This window comes from Phaethon lepturus, unplaced genomic scaffold, assembly GCF_000687285.1.
Source record: "Phaethon lepturus isolate BGI_N335 unplaced genomic scaffold, ASM68728v1 scaffold14555, whole genome shotgun sequence".
Classification (NCBI taxonomy): domain Eukaryota; kingdom Metazoa; phylum Chordata; class Aves; order Phaethontiformes; family Phaethontidae; genus Phaethon; species Phaethon lepturus.
In genome coordinates, this window is record NW_010542814.1 from 59,293 (window position 1) to 77,292 (window position 18,000).

Genomic DNA, 18,000 nt, shown 5'->3' on the forward strand with positions numbered 1-18,000 from the left:
CTTGTTTTCTAATGGACATATCAAAGTCCTGGTTTGTACAGCTACGCTCGCCTGGGGTGTCAATCTCCCTGCTCATGCTGTTGTTATTAAGGTATGAGCTTCCATTACTCTGCACATGGCTATCTGTCTTAAAAGAAACCTGTAAAGAAGCATAGATAGCAAGATTTTTATTGTGGATTTTGGGTCTGGAGGGGAAATGTCTGATTGACTTGAAATGTTATTTATATCTCATTAAACTGATTCTCTCCAGTGGGAGTCTAGTTTGTATAGTAAAGATTTAAATATATCAATGATTATGAAAGGATTAGTTAAAGTACACTTCTGAAATCATGCTATATTTGCCTAATTTCAGCATTCAGCTCATCAGGATTATATTCATGTGTATTTATGTTAATTTTTATTAACTTTTCCTCAACCAGGGAACACAAATATATGCTGCAAAAAGAGGATCCTTTGTTGACCTTGGAATTTTAGATGTCATGCAGATATTTGGTCGAGCTGGACGGCCTCAGTTTGACAAATTTGGAGAAGGCGTCATTATTACAACTCATGATAAACTCAGTCATTACCTGACTCTTCTTACTCAGCAGAATCCAATTGAAAGCCAGTTTCTTGAAAGCCTTGCAGACAACCTAAATGCAGAGGTAACCTTTCAATCATTTAGACAAACGTTTAGAATAATTTAGAAAGGGTTAATATTATTTGAAAAAAAAATGCAAGATTGTCATACTTAAAATATCTATAATGGAAATTTTATTTATTACTACTAGTCTGTAAGTGTGTATGTTTAAGAGGAGTGAACTGTTACAGATGTGAAAATGTTAGGGGCCTTTTACAAAAGGTAGGTATTAGGAGTAGTACAGAGGGTCAAAATATCATTAAGCTAGAACTGTAGAAATACATAGCATTTACCTTTTAATCACAAGTGCTTTACTTTAATCTAGTAAATGTTCCGCATAACTACAAATTAAAATCCACAAAAAATTAAAGCATATCTGTTATAAATAATCTTACTTCACATGGCTGATTGTATACAGGCTTGAACCCTTCTCTTTGTTCTGTTTTACAGTGATAATCAAAACTGGTTTATTATAAATAGCAAGTTCCCAGTTTGCTTCAGTTTAAATCTTAAAATGTGTTTTCTTTGAAAATGCTGTGGTTGTGTTGAGTACTGACCTCTGTCATATTAAAATATAACAATTCAAAAGCTATCTGTTGTAATAACAAATTAAAAATGAGTATATACACACAGACACTTTTTACAAGGAACCCTCAGAAATTTAAACATGCTTAAGTGAAGAAGAGAATAGGCACCAGACATCTTTAAAAGGGGTAGAGCGGAGGACCCTGGGAACTACCGACCTGTCAGCTGCACCTCTGTGCCTGGGAAGATCATGGAACAGATCCTCCCAGAAGCTGTGCTAAGGCACATGGAGGACAGGGAGGTGATTCCTGCATGGCTTCACCAAGGGCAAATCTTGCCTGACCAACCTAGTGGCCTTCTGTGATGGAGTGACCACATCAGTGGACAAGGAAAGACCTACAGATGACATCTATTTGGACTTCTGAAAGGCCTTTGGCACGGTCGCCCACAACACTCTTCTCTCTAAGTTGGAGAGATATGGATTTGATGGGTGGACTGTTGGGTGGATAAGGAATTGAGTGGATGGTCACATCCAGAGGACAGTGGTCAACGACTCAATGTCCAAATGGAGATCAGTGACAAGCAATATACCTCAGGAGTCCATACAGGGACCAGTGCTCTTTAATATCTTCATCAATGACATAGACAGTGGGATTGAATGCACCCTCAGCAAGTTTGCAGATGACACCAAGCTGAGTGGTGTGGTTGACACACCTGAGAGATGGGATGCCATCCTGAGGGACCTGGACAAGCTTGAGGAATGGGCCCGTGTGAACCTCGTGACATTCAACAAGGCCAAGTGCAGGGTCCTGCACCTGGGTTGGGGCAATCCTTGGTATCAATACAGGCTGGGCGATAAAGGGATCAAGAGCAACCCTGCCAAGAAGGACTTGGGGGTACTGGGGGATGCAAAGCTGCACGTGAGCCAGCAATGTGAGCTCCTAGCCCAGAAGGCCAACCATATCCTGGGCTGCATCAAAAGAAGCATGTCCAGCAGGTCGAAGGTGATTCTGCCCCTCTACTCATAGTAGTTATTGTTCTCTATTCTCTGTAGTTCTTGTTCAGCACCCCAAGAAGTTAGGAGGGATAGATCTGGTCCTGAGATACTGTGTACCTTCTCACTAGAAAAGAATCCATTGAGATTTCATAGAAAAGCTTTGTTGTTTTTCTTGAGATACATGAAATAGACAAGGAAAAAGTTGGATATTCTTTCCTTCACAGCAAAGGATTTATTTTTCTATTTTTTTTATTTTAATATTATAAATTTAGTCCTCCCATCTCACAGAAGGTATTCGGGTCAGTGAAGAATTACAAAGACAATAGAATAGTAAGCACCAGTTGTGAACTGGGTCAGAGAAGATCTCTATGATTGACGTATTGTAAAAAACAAATGGCATGACTATATGCTTGGTCTGTATTGCTCCAAATTGTCTAGAAGGTGTGTGGATGTGCTGGTGTGCCCACCTGAATTATGCTAGGAATCTCAAGTATTCCTTCCACAGACTTCCAGCAGAAAAGGTAGCTTTTGTGGGGAAAATGCTTTACTGGCATACCCTAAAAAATCTTATTGGTAGCTTAGCAAAAGAAAGTTTCAAAGGAGGTACAACAGCTCTCTATAACTAGACAGAACTAGAAGTGAATAGGAGAAAGAAAAAAAGATATTTTTGGCCAACACCAGTACTGGTATTAATCACCCTGCTCATAAATAAGCTTGCCTGAAATATAACATCTGGAGTAGTCTGTCTTTTAGGAGTAGTGGAGAAAAATTAAGTCTCATTTTTTTCTATGGTGAAGATTTTTTAATAAGTGATGGTATTTGTATGGAAGATTTGACTTGATGAGCCAGGGGTTCAAGTTCTATTTCTTTCCTCTCAGCTGAGAATGCTTAGTTAGGAAAGTATGAGATGTAAGCTATTAATTTTCTATGTGTAATATTCTGCAGAGAGAGAGAGGGGTTTTAATGGATAGCGTGTTTTTCCTCTGATCTGAGCTGTAGTTCCAAAATGCACAAGTTTTCTAGCAAGACCAGAAAGCAGATGTAATTGTTATACGCAAGTTTAAAGGGAGCGGGTTTTTGGTTTTGTTTTTTGGGGTGGGGACAAGGGAATTTACATTCATTGAACTTTTTATGCGGAGGAAATTTTTATTTTTTTTAATCTAAAAGTAATTCTATCTTCAGCATCAAAGAAAAGACATATTTGGTAATAGTTACACTTTAGGATTCTTCTCCCCTTCCTCCTTTTCCTTTTTCAGTGTACAGATTGCAAATTCTTAGTTTTAAGTCCTAGGTATTTAGCTCACAGGAAGTGTTTAGAATGGCTTAACAAAATATTTATGATGTAGCAAGCACCTGCTTGTATAGACTCATAGAACATTGAGGTTGGAAAAGACATATAAGATCATCAAGTCCAACCATTAACCCAGCACTGACAAGTCCAGCATTAAACCATGTCCCTAAGTGCCACACCTACACGTCTTTTTAAATACCTCCAGGGATAGTGACTCAACCTCCCCTGGTGCAACAAGAGGCCATTTCCTCTTGTCCTATTGCTGGGGAGAAGATACCAACACCCACCTTGCTACAACCTCCTGTCAGGTAGTTGTAGAGAGCTCTGAGTTGTAGAGTCTCCCCTGAGCCTCCTTTTCTTCAGGCTACACAACCCCAGATTCCTCAGCCGCTCCTTGTAAGACTCATGCTCTAGACCCTATGTTTCTGTATGTTACTGTACTAGGTAATAAATTAAGGTACCAAACTGCTGCTAGCATTGACTTTGGTGCGGTTTGCACCAAAAACAGCATTGAAGGTGGAACAGATCTGGTTATTATTAGATTATGAAACAATTTTAATTTCTCCCAGGCTTGTGATTTTAACAGTTTTTAAAGGTGGTAGTATTATCTTTTTTTTTTTTTTCCTTTGCATGTAATAGTAAGCACTCTACTAGCTTAAAAGCTGCTGCAACAAAAAAATCACTGAAGACTTGAAAAGGTAAACACCATTCTCTAGCACCAGCTGACTATGTCCAAATGGATACTTAATGAAGAGGAAAAAAAATAATCAAAAAGCAAGACATTCAAGGGAGAAAGGACTCTGAGAGCTTAGAATAATAAAGTCTGCAATAATTATGAAACACTAAAAATTGTCCAAAAGAAAAACAATGAGTTGTGGCAATTTTAGATAAGACTAACAACAATAAAAGCAGTCTTACTCATGAAGCTTTATTTAGATTTTTACCTAAAAAGAGAAGGATTTGTTTTTCCAGGGAAGTATGTATTTCTGCTAAGTAGTTTCTTTTCAAATGTGTACACATTACTGAAATTCTTTCCAAAATTAGAGGAAATTGCAATAGAAATTTAGTGACTTTTAACAGTAATTGAGTATCCAAGTAGTTCTCTGAAAAATATTGCTAGTAGACACTGCAAAAATAATTTGTTACGTTGAAGGTGTAAAGTTGAAGTTAATCCTCCTGCCTTGCTAAAATTGTAGAACTAAAGAGGAAAAAAATAATGGAAGAGACAAATAATTCCATTTTGTAGGAGGTAGTCATCTAAACTTATCCAATCAAAGATATATAGAAAGTATGTGATGTATAGTATAATAAAAACTACTTCTAAGTGCAGCACTTCTACCACAGGATTTGGGGTTTGGGGGAAAGTGCAGAAAACTGACGAACTAGTTAAGACAGAACTATTTCTTTTCAGATTTTGTGTAATGGTACTGTTATTTGAAAAGAACAGTGTGCTTGTGGCTTTAAATTACCGTAGATTCTGTGGCTGCAATACAGTTACAGCAGCTGAAGACACCGTCAGAATTTTTTTAATCACTGTGATAAATGGTTGTTAGTAGAAATAGCAATGGAAAATGCTGAAAAGCAGTAGAGTAACAAGGTCATGAAACCACCATTTTTTTGTCATCTGATATGTGTGATGTTACTTATCCTCTGTCATGACATGCAGGAAAAATTAGGGCCTGCCAGATTACAGGAAATAAATACTACAAGCAGTTACAAGGAGCTGTTATGTTAGGTTTTTTTGGAAAGTAACTTCATAATTTCTTTATAATTGTAGTCAGTCTAAACTTCTATATATGCTGACTTGATCTAAGTTAGTGGAATCCTCTGAGAAGAATACAGGTATTTTAGAAATTATGTTTATCTGGAGATGACTGTTCCATAGGTTACAGCATTCCGAAAAAAAAAAAATACATTTTAAAACATATGCCATTGTATTGATCAGTAGATAGTCTTAGAAAGCACATTCAGTTTTGGTCATTTTTTATAGACGCTATCCTTTTGCCAGTAACAGAAATGCTATATGGAGACAAAATATATGTTTATTGACTGATTTGTAACAGAAATCTAGACAGTATGCTGATGATCACTGCCACTGTCATCTTTGCCATAACAGAGCCTTTTTTTAGCATCAGCAAATCTGCACTGGTGGTATATTTTAGGAGCAGAGTCTGCTTTTATTATTCAGGGAATCCAAAGACTTATTCTGCTAGTTGTAAAGAGAAACCAATTAAAGGCCAAAAGCACTGCTGAATTGTTTAAATTCTTAATTTATTACAGACAGATCAGTAGCTGAAAAAAGAACTAGTAAAATGAAGGCAGCAGTTGGAAATACGGGAAGACTCCATGTTTCTACAGAAATATGAAGTTGCTTTTTTCTAGACCAGATCTCTTGGCAGAAATAGGTACGTTTTAAGAATGAGGCAATGATTCAGATATTTGGGGTAATACAATATGTAATCCTAGCCACAAATCACTAAGGGGAATCCAGAGCCTTGAATTTTGTAACTAGGCTTGTGTGGTGCAGGAGAGAAAATTTGGGTAATGGTGGAAATTTATTTTTAATTCCCATTTCAACATGAATTTTTTAGAAGCAGAAAATTTGCAGAGAGAGTGGGAAAATGAATAGGTCAGCTCTTATGAAAGGAACACACCATTTTGCCCACATGCTTTAGGTGAGAAGACAAATGGGAGATTATATCACAGAGTTTTATGAAGTAATGAGTGACGTGGCAAAAGATTGCACCTCTCCTGGGACAAGAAACAGGAAATATTGGCTGACATGACTCAGTTGCAGGTTCAGAAAACACAAAAGAATGCCAAGCTGGGTGTTTAGACTGTGGAACTCTTTGCTGCAGGGAGCTGTATCTAAAAGGTAGACCAGCTGGCAAACAGAAAATACCTATGGCTGTATTTTCTGGAAATACAGGAAGAAAGATAAGATGCAGGGGATGTGGTTTAATTAGACCATAAACTTCAACTTATCTGGGAACTATCATCAATAGCTCATGCAATGCAGGTCACCATTCCTTCACTAATTGTTTCCACCTGATAGAGCCCTCCCTGACATCCACAGCTGGACCCCAGCTTGCTGCAGAGATGACTCCTTTCCCCATAGAGTTAGAAACTGAGGAGAGTATTTGCAGTGCCGGACAGTAGGTATACCTTCTGCAGGGGGTGTGCCTTTCCTTGCATTTACTTGTGATTTTGCTGTGAAGCCAGGTGGTGGCTTAGTTTGCTTAGTCCAAACTTGCTTAGTTTGGACAAAACTCCTAATCTGTTTTTGCTATGAAAGAGTGGTCAACAATTGTGGCTCTCAGAAGAGACACAGAATTCCTTCAAAGCTCTTCCCAAAAAATCACTCATGAGCTGGATGACTCAATGGCTAATCGAGTGTATGGGGCAAAGTGCAGGCTGGGGGGAATTGAAGTTTTACTCCCTGAGTGTACAGGGCCCTGACCTGACCTGCATGAGACCAGCAACCTCATCCATTCTCCCCTCACCTTCTTCTCTTGGAGTTAACAGATAATGACAACTCTTAAGTAGTTTGGTTGTATTTATAAATAGTCCTTTGATCTCGTGTGGTTGGAGGAGATTCTGTCCCACTTGTGAAAATTCTAGTAGCATTAAGAAATTATTTCAAAAGCCATACAGGAATAAGACCATAATCAATTCAGATGCTGAAATGGTAATTCAAAATACACTGGTTTCCAAAGCAAACAGAAAATTGCTTATTAGGTTGTTAGAAAGATTTCTTTCTCTCTTGCCTTAACAGCAAATATTTGATTTATATATAGGAATTTTTCATCAATCTGGCTCAATTATACAAATATAATAGTAACTAAACATTCTTATGTAAAAATACAGTATAATATAGAATGTACTATAATATATATTGTATATAATATTGTATATTAGTAATATTTTTATGTCCTTCTCTAATCTGTATAGAAATATCAGAGATAAAAATTTCATTTTTCAAATATTACCCGCAAGAAGCCGTGCTACTTATATCTATTTACACTTCTTTGAAAATCAAAAACACCTCCTCTGAAATGCTGTTCAACTTGATAAAGTCTGTGGGATAGCATTTATAAAAAAAAGTGTTTCATGAAAATGCAGAATACTAAGTACTCAGTGATAGTGACATCAAATGTTGAACAATTAGTTTAAAATTTGTGATGCTGATTATTTTTTCATTTAAAATGGCAAGGAGTTGGATTAATATAGTACTCAAGTTTTCATTCTGTGAGTGCAACACAATTATTTGTATTTGAAAAGTTTTTTTAAAAAAGCATTTTGTGATGTCTGGTGCAATCAAACAATACAATGTCAACATAGTGAATATTTCTACTCATTTGATTACTCTATCTGTAGCTAAATACCTAATACATGGTTGAGGAAAAGCTGGAAAATTTAGAACCTTTTTTTTTTATCCTAGGTTTTAACAGAGGTGCTCTCCTAAGTTTGTAAATAATTTGTTTCCTAATTACTCTTAAGTGTTTGTATTTATAAAGTAACTTCTGACATTTATACTGTTTTGACAAAGATAACATTTTCAAGTAATCCATAGGAACTTTATTTGAACACTAGATGGCAGCAAATATGTAGAAGTTGCTTTTTTTGTGTGTGTCTATATTATTAAGTGAATATTCGTTAAAGTTGGTAGAGGAAGGAAAGTGCAGTATTAAATTTCAGTACCATATACGAAACCCAACTGTATTTCATCATCACTTTTTTCCCCTCAGTTTTAACTTATGAAAATAATTAATTTGTAAGTAATATATTAAGATATTTGAACAAATGAGGCAAAAAAAAAGTGTTTAGGTTTTTTTTTTCTTTTGTCAGACTTCACTATCATCAGTAATGAGAATTTTACGTTTTCATGATTCTGAAGGTGTTTCCATGTTTGGGGGAAAATGTTACTCTTGGACAGTTGTTACCTATTTCAAGTTGTGTACTGAAAGATATTTGAATCATGGGAAGAAACTGAATGCTGAAGTTAACCTGGGTAGCAAATTGCATAATAATAGCCTGTGGGCTGTATTAGATATTTTCCCTGTAATAGTCTATGAAGAACTGAATGGTTTTTTAGCTACTTCAGTGCATTAGGTAGTTATATACTTTGAAAAACAACACAATCGGGCTTCCCCCAACCTCCTTATGCTGTTGAAGAACAAAATATCATTTGAAAAATGTGAGAGATAAAGGTTGGGGTTACTCCATGCTCTTAGTTACCGATATCAACAAGGTTTTGCCAGATCTGAGTTATTTTAACTCAGTGCAGATTTCACTTGCATTATTATTTTTGACTAGATATCTATGTTATTTAAAAAAGAATACCTATATTATTATGAAGGTCTAGATGCTTAGATCTGAACATGCATATGAAATCACTTGCAGTTGTATAGGGTATTTTTAATTTTTAGGGTTTTTATGGCATCCAAACACCAATTAAACAAAAATAACTTTTAAAATGTAGTAACGGATCACAAAAATTCAGTAAGAGGGACTTTTGCTTGTTTTAAAGAACCAGCAACAACCAAAAAATATTTGTTCATGGGACATACAGGAAATATTAAATTCTCCTGGTAAAATCAGGTTAACTGGGATAAGCAGTAAAATGCTTCTCCTGAATATAACTAATACAAAATAGAGCTGAAGTTATCAAGTAAAAATGTCTGTGTGATAAATAATTCAGTGATAAAACTATTGAATTGGCAAAAAAAGTCAGCTAGCAAAAAAACTGTTTCTCTGTGCCTGCTTTGGCCTTAAAAATAAATAGATGTATATATACATGTATATATTACCCGTTCAATTTTGTTATGTTTTGATATAACAAAAATGTAGCAAGTACCTGTACTTGTACTTTGACTTGCCAGATACAAAAGGAGAAAACTGTTTGTAAAAACCATTTATAAGCAGATTGCTAAGTAAGAGGGCCCGCTGAAGAAAATCCTAGATTGTCAGTATCATTTTGTTTGGGACTTGAACCAGAAAGGGCTTTTACATTTATATGAAAAATTAATCTTTCAAACATAGATTTTTTTTTTTAAAGATACTCTTCTTTAAATTACCCTGAGCATATTTGCTAAAAAATTATGTTGGTTGGTTTGTCTTCTTTTATAGTAGACTTGCTCAGAATCATCTTTTGATTTTAAAAATCGTAAGTGGTGTAGGAAAGATCATATATGTCACTGTATCTATGATATGTTACAGAACATGCCTTGTTATTAGATGTTCATAAGATGAAGATGTGTAAATGGTTCAAGTTATTGTCCTACGATTATTTTAAAATAATTTAAGTTGGAAACATACTGACACTTTCTTTAATCTAGTGCTGACACTCTGAATTCCGTATGTTTTCAGCCCAATACTTATGTTCAGCTGTAACATAGACATTTAATTTTGTCTCTTTTCCTATTTCCAGATTGCTCTTGGAACAGTAACTAATGTGGAAGAAGCAGTAAAGTGGATAAGTTACACTTATCTTTATGTACGGATGAGAGCAAATCCATTAGTATATGGCATCAGTCACAAAGCTTATCAGGTATAAAATGCATTTTAAAAAAATCTGTAACCTGTTCTGGGTGTCTAATCCTTCCCTGATGTGAGGATAAATATTTGCTATTTCTACTTGCCTGACATCAGCAATTCTTTTAAAGTGCTTAGAAAAAGATATTTTCTGTAGCAGAGTATTTTTAACACTAAATTAAGAGGTGCCTTCTGTTCACATAAAAATATATTTTAACTGGCCACGTTACGCTCCAAAGGACAACATTCATTCTTATCATCCAGTTACTGTAACTTAGCCTATTGTCAGTGTTTCAGTATTGTAGGCTAGATATAAATGATAAAATAAAGCATTCTCGGGTTGCTGCTTCCCCCCTACTCCCATCAGCTTTTGTTTTAGAATGTTTCATCCCATGAAATCTTAAAAATTATAAAATTACATTTTTAATTGGGTGAGGGGTTGTCTTGTATATTTAGTAATTATAAGATTTTTTTAATGTGTTTATTTTGACCATTTTTGTTTATTTAGAAGTGCTTCATGCAGTGATGTAAATCAGAGCACAGTTACATAAAGTTTTTTACAAGTTTTTTTATTATCTGTAATTTTTATGAAGCTTAAAAGTTTACATATTATGTAAATGTTATTACTTTTAATGTTAAGCTGTTTATAAGCATTTAATTTAGCATAGTTTGAACATGGGTTGATTGAGACTAATGCAGGTGAAACTCAGAAGTGTATTGTAACTGCAGTTTATTTCACATGTTCTGAAGCTGTGACTTCATAATTTGTCATGATATTGTGAGCAGCAGTTGTTTCAGTCATTGCAAAATGGAGAGATATATGTCGGGAGATATTTTTTGTATAGCTTTTGTGTCTGGTAGTGGAAGTTGCAGTGGAAGTGGGTAGACTATTGTTTAAGCAAGCTTCTGCAGATACCTTTAGATCTTTGGTCATCTCAAATCTGTTTTCTATAAAAAGCCTTACAGTACATTACCATATGTTAATATAAAACTATATAACACTAATCACAAAGTCATAGATAAATGACTTTTCTTTGCTAGTGAGAAGAATGTTGTTGTCCCATTCCTATAAATTCCTCCTCTTTTTTTTAATCAGCTATTTTCAACCAATGTTATAAACAAATACTAGATTAAAACAAATGCAACCATGGTGGTAATAACTGGTGGAAAAAGGTAATAAACACTAACAGAAATATTATTTTATAAATTTAAAAAATAATGTACAAGAGTTGCTCACCCTCCCCTTACTTTTGTGGTTTTATTCAGCTAGTGAGAAAGTGGAGATTGCCAGCACTTGTCTTTTCCTGCCAGTAACCTCCTTTCTACCCCTTCTGATTTGATGTGCTAAAAATAGACATTCCTATTTTTGTGTTAAGGCAGTAACAAATTATATCAATTTGAAGTGTTATTCATTCATGTAGGAGCGAACCCAATGCCAATCCCCTTATTTTCTAGTTTTAAGCTTCAAAGCTAATGTGTTATAGCTATAACGGATGGTATTGTGCCAGATGTGGGCATAACCACAGATTCGCTCACTTAGGCCATTCTATTCCTTCTGTTCTGGTTATAGGTATCCAATTTTCATAATTGGTATTTTATTGTTTCTCAGTAATGTTGCAGCGTGCCAATTGCTATCTTGTTTTGGCTGACAGCCAGTGTTACCCATTCAGAATCCATATATCTGCATAACCGTCGTGGGTCACACTCTTCCCAGGTGCTCGGTGGGGCTGAGAAATGCAAACTCATTCTTTCTGTTTCCACAGGCACTCACCACATCCAGTAATTACTTTAGGGCACAAAAGGTGTGTGTTGTACTGCACAGGGAGGCCAGAGTGAGCGTGCACCTGCCATGCACTGACATGTTCTGCACCCCACATGTTGTCTCTAGGATATTATTGCTGTTACCCACCTAGCCTGTTTCTGGGCTGTGTCCAGGAGTAGGCTACTCCAGGCCCACTGCTTCAATTTGTGACTTTTCAAGTTGTTTGCCAGAAGTGCCACTAGTGCATTTTACTGAGTGAGGAAAATGGCCGAAATCTACAATAAGCAGGAAGAAGAAACAAAGAGTGGAAGGAAAAAGTGGAGCAAATGTGAGTGTCAGATTAGTGAAGCCTTGTGGTATGAATTACAGGCATTATCCTTTTAGGGTTCCAAAGGAAAGGTGGCTTTTTTTTTTTTAAGGTAACCTCTTTTTGGTTCCACTCTTTGGTGTTCCCACAGTTAAGCAAAGCTTTTTATCCATAAGTTATATGTTTATGTTCAGAACATCTGTAAAAGAGCTTGTCCCCAACACTTCTCTCAGTTAGCTTGAGAAAACAATTTGAACAATAATATACTTTATCATGCATTCTTAAATTTCCATATGTATACTCCAGAACTGCTCAGTTTCTTGCTGTGGATGTGCCAAGGCTTGTTTTTAAGAGTATGGCTTAAAGCTGTTCCAAGGCTGGATCTTTTACTCTGTGGGATTTCTAATTACGCAAGTTCAACAAGAAGAGTGCTAACCATGGATTCTCTAGACTGGAATATTGTTTCACAGCCTTTTCATGTTGGTGACCTTTCCTTTAAAGTTAAAACCTCTGTATTTGTAAAAAATGTTAGTCTACTGTTACAGCTTTAACTTTTTTGTATGTAAGGCAAAAGATTGGCAGGTAATTTGGGCTGTCAAAGGAGTAGAGAAGCATTTTGATTTTTTTTTTTAATTTTAACCCCCTCTTTACATTTTGAACATCTGGCATCCTGATCATGGGGGTTTTTTTGACCACCTCTGCTCTGAAATCTGACCTTAATGCATGACTTCTATTGAGAAAAGCACTCTAGACCTTTGTCATCTTAGCTTTTGACTTGAAACTAAGGCAAGCCATAACTAAGGAGAAACAGCTTCAGAGTAACTGGCAAAGACAGGGAGTATTAGGAACTGGTCCTGCAGCTGCTTTGTGGAGATGGCTGTGTTCGTCTGCAGCTTCACTGAACATGAGATGAAGCACTTCGGCGCAAAGATGAAACTGAATCCTGGCCTAGGGAAAACCAGAGCAAACCAAGGCATAGCAATTCTTAAAGCCTGCTCCTTTTTGCAGTCTTGGTCATATATCTCTGGTGCAGGCTTACCAAGAGGGCTGGTATGACTTACTCTGTAGGAAATCTGAACTATACAAGCCCTGAAGTAAGAATGCTGCCTGTGGACTAGAACAGAGTTTCCGTCTTTTTTTGTTTTTGTGACTAATCATTGCTTGTGTAATTGGAGCCATATCTCAGGTGCACACATACCAGAGGGTTAACATGACTGTGTATCCCTTTTCACCCATCCCCATCAGTCTGGGTATGCAGATGTGCATGATGTGAAAACACACAATTATACAGCAGTCCCACTGAGATGGCAGTTTTGCACAGCCTTGTCTGTACTAATGAGATAATGTACATTATTACTTGGACAAAATGTCCAAGTTCCTGCACTTTGATATGAAGAGAAGTGGTGTTGGGCACACCAAGCTCGTTGTGTGCTTTTAACATGAATGTTTATATGGTATGTCTATAACCAGAATATTCCAGCTGACATACCCAACTCTTCTGGGGACGTTAGAGGTTTTTTGCTAGTAAACATTTCAGCCATCCAATCTGAAGTTTATTCTGTTTGGGATACAATTAAAGCCATGCTCATGTCAAATACCCAGGCAAAGTATATCTTCATCCATTTTTAAATCAGAGATACCATAAGATGTCATGTTTTTGTGAAGTGATACGGTAATGATAATTTCATGAAGAATGTATCATTAAAATTTCTTTCAAAAACTTCAGTGTAAAACTATTTCTTAATCATGCTACTGTTTCATAAGTAATATTAGTCTACATTGTATTGATAGTTTCGAAGCATTCTTTTAGAAATACTATTCTGATTGTTTTGTACTGTACAGGCAGTTTTTGGTCAATAATGTCAATGTAACTGTTATTAGTGACATCTCAAGAAAACCTTGACTTAATAACTGTACCTTCCTCTTACTTGATTTCTGTCTTTGTAAAACTGGGTTATCTCAATAAAATTATTTAACACTTTTTTTTTTCTTGTAAACAAATAAATGTGTGTGTTTCATGTCTAGATGGATCCAGGTCTAGAAAAGCACAGAGAACAATTGGTAATTGAAGTCGGCAGAAAACTGGACAAAGCCCGCATGATTCGCTTTGAAGAACGAACTGGCTTTTTTTCTTCAACAGATTTAGGCAGAACTGCCAGCCACTACTATATTAAATACAATACTATAGAGGTAAAATATGATGTTCTATTTCTGGGGGTTTTTTCTTCTTTTTGAACCTATACCTAAAATAGTTGTAAGATATTACAGAATATGTAGCTGATTTGCTCAATATATTTTCAAATCATATTTACGGAAATGGGGAGAGAGGGAATAGAGAGGAAAAGAAAGAAACTAAGTATAAAGCAATAGTGAAAAATTAGATTTGGTGTGAAGTGAGATTTGAAATTTCTGTAGTGTCTGCCCTCTTTTAGGTGGATTATAAGAAACATTTTGATAACAGCGTGTGCAAACCGTTGGTATATAGTAACACATTCAAAGTATAGAGTCTGGTAATAGAAAAGTTTCTGCATGAAAATCCTATCAGATTGACAACCTTAAACAACTTTGGCACTATAATCAGATTGTATTATAAACATGTAAGGAGGAGGCATTTGTACAAAACTTTACTAGTATTGGAAGCTTGATTTGACATACACATTCATCTTAAAACCTTTCTTTTGTAGGAAATAGGTCTTTTTCTTGAACAAAAGCTGAAGACTCAGCATTAATAATTTTTAACTGTTTACTATCACTATATATGATTTGTCTTACAGATTTTTTCAATCAAATATATCCTAGACTTTTTTTGGAATGGCCGTAGATTGCATGTCTCTCTATTTTGGGGTGCCCAAGTTTAGAGGGACTGTTTTTCTGAAAGTGATGGAAAGTCATTCTGGAAATTGTTCCTGTTTAAATTGTATCACTCTGGTCTTCCAATAACTTACTTATATTTTAATCTTATATGCCTTTTAAAAATCTCAGTTAATATTTCTTTTTTTTGTGCTATATGTATATTTTTATTTTCAGTGCTAAATCAATTAATTTTATTTTTAATAGACTTTCAATGAATTGTTTGATGCTCATAAAACAGAAGGCGATATTCTTGCTATAGTATCAAAAGCTGAAGAATTTGAGCAGATAAAGGTAAAGTTGTATCCTTTCATACAAAGACTATGTCTTAGAACTCTATGCTTCTGTAGTACTCACTCCATAGTGTCTATAGACCCAAGTTTTGTTAAATATTAAGCACCATTATAAAATGTTTTCTAAGTAGGCATAATTACCAAGAACTATATATGCTCTCATGCAAATTTATATGTAGTTCAGCTTGAACTATAGTGCACATTTAATAACTAGTTATGGATCTCTGAGAATTCCTTTTAAATGCTTTTAAGAACTTTTCAGCTCCTCAATTATTAACAGGTGAAGATAAGTGTCCATTGGAATGGTGAACCCAGGAATGAGACAGTTTTCTGTTTCAAGTTTAAACCATTATTAGATATCTCCCTGAACAATTTGCACTATCAGAAATGAGATAGGACGCAGTGAAGTTAACTCTGGTACAATATTAAATTAGCAGAATGATAAACTGATACATTTATCAACTTATCAATTTGATAAATTTATCACTTTATCAAAAGTGATAAATGATAAATTTATATAATTTATAAACTGATAAATTATTTTCAATTTTGAAATCTAGAAAGTTATTGTAACACATTTTGTTGTGCAGGCTAGAAGATAACTGTACTATTGTATTCAGTTCAATTCTAACCTCTCTTTTTGCCTCCTGTGTGGGTAGGACACAAAGCAATATATTGCAAGCTGGCATGAGCTTGTTTGCCCATGCTTCCATCTCACAGAGGTGTGAGACAAACTCCACAGGGTTTATTAGCTCGGGCTCGTTGCCATTTTACCACAATTATACGACTTTAAGGTCAGAGTTGGCTCTCATTCACCTGGCTCTGTGAACTGACAGTATGAATCCCTCACCATCTACATATTTACATATTTGCACACATTGTCTGAGTATTGCAATCTCTTTATCTAATGGAGAAATTCTATTTTGCTGTAATCTCTTCTATTATAGAAGATAATAAGCAGTGAGATTTCACAGTGATACATGCAACATTTTTCAAGCTAGAATGGTTTTTTTATGATAGTGATATTGCTTTGCTAGGTCTAAATTTAGTGTAATTGAATATTTAAAAGGAAAGCATATGGAAAATATAATCTGATATGTTTCTATATTTGTAATAAAGTTAGTAGTGATGCTTCTTGACTAAAGCATAGTTTTTCTAGTTTGCTTTCTCAGATTTGTATGGTATGGCATCAGTGCACCATCATTCCAGGTTTTTTGTGATTAATTTGCTATGCAGCTCTGAATGTTAAAACTAGGAAACTGATTTTCACACTTTTGTTAATATGAATCATGTCTCCATAACGCCTTTAAAAATTCTGTATTTTGAGATAGGTAAGTTGCCAGTAGCTGAAACGCAGATCTGGATTTGACCTGTACTGTGCTATGCAAGAACAGAAAAAAAAATCAAAAATGCTGTTGTCAGCAGAGCATAATATTTCCCTGACACTGAAGTCATCTGTGATGGCTGTGTCCTTCATCTTTTTCTTTCGTGTACGACCAGTGACTGGATAGTTGGGGATTTTAACCCAATTGGCTTAGGGTCTTTTGTATATCAGGTAGTCAGGTCCAAATGAAAATTACTTTCAGCTGGTTCCCTGCAGGGACCAAACATTTACCCTCTTTAAATAAGTTTTACACTAACAGACTATCAGTAAATCAAAGAATATGTAGATTTATGCTGGTTTTGCCATGTAAGGGTCATCAGTTAGAATGTGAAATGTTATGCATTATTCAAACCATAGATATTAATATTTCTTTACTCATATTAAGACTTAATCTTATTAACAGTGAAAATTTTAATATCATGAATCATAGTACTTCACAGCTTTGAGTTAAAAATTTATTATGCCACATGCAAACTTTGTAACTATAATGAGTACATTTAATGTTAATTCAAGATTGCCCTAATCCAGATGGACAGAGGTTTTACTCTGGTCAAATAAAAAATGAAATCTCATCAGATGAAGGACGGTAGGGTCAGAAGATTCAATTTTTGTGGCATATCAAATTTTTGTATGTCAATGGCAGTCTTAATAGATGGTGATGAATAATAAAATGTAATTGTGTCACTATTAAGATAGTTTCAATTATGGTCTATTAGCTGCATTGTGGAAGATGTGGGTTTGCCGCTTTTTTTCCTTTTCTTTTTTCCTTAAAACTAGAGACACCATTTTAAAATAATGTAACTATGTTACAAGGAAAATTTGATTTTAGTGTAAAAATTTTTATCAAATTGCTCCAGCCTCTTCATAATGTATAATTGTGGTTTAGGTAAGAGAAGAAGAAATAGAAGAGCTGGATACCTTACTGAATGATTTCTGTGAACTTCCTGCTCCAGGAGGTGTGGAAAACAATTATGGAAAAATTAATATCCTCCTTCAAACATATATTAGCAGAGGGGAGATGGACAGCTTCTCCCTTATTTCAGATTCTGCGTATGTTGCACAGGTAAAAATAGTACATATCTGTTACTGTCTTCTGCTGTTTTCATTCTCCCAAATGTTTACAATTCTATAATTAGGCCTTGATCTGCAACTTTTTTTGTACATTTTTTTGCAAATTGATTTGAAAATCAGAGCCTTGTGTGTGTGCGTGCATGTGTGGTATAATATTTAAGTAGGAAAGATTTGCAAAAGCCTATCTGGGGAGGCTATTGTATTTTTTGTTAATTATGAACGTCCTTTTTGTTCCTATTACCCCTGTAGTCTTATTATATTTGGTATTTCTAACTGTGATTGCATAGTAATTTTATTTTTAACTCGCTGGGTTTTCTATTAAATCTCGAAAACTGCTGCAATGTATTTTTATGTTTTGTATACTTTT

The 18,000-nt window shown here is 35.2% G+C and overlaps 1 protein-coding gene across 1 annotated transcript in view; it reads left to right on the forward strand.

Annotated features, from left to right (window-relative positions):
• ASCC3 (activating signal cointegrator 1 complex subunit 3) overlaps positions 1-18,000 on the forward strand; it is a gene marked incomplete at its 5' end in the record, with an annotated part of 156,710 nt that overhangs the window by 52,516 nt on the left and 86,194 nt on the right. Inside the window, 6 exons of the mRNA XM_010288161.1 lie at positions 1-91; positions 420-644; positions 9,863-9,982; positions 14,061-14,225; positions 15,093-15,179; positions 17,449-17,625. The exon at positions 1-91 is cut by the window's left edge and continues 125 nt beyond it. Coding sequence (XP_010286463.1) covers positions 1-91; positions 420-644; positions 9,863-9,982; positions 14,061-14,225; positions 15,093-15,179; positions 17,449-17,625 — 865 coding nt within the window. The remainder of the gene's footprint in view (positions 92-419; positions 645-9,862; positions 9,983-14,060; positions 14,226-15,092; positions 15,180-17,448; positions 17,626-18,000) is intronic.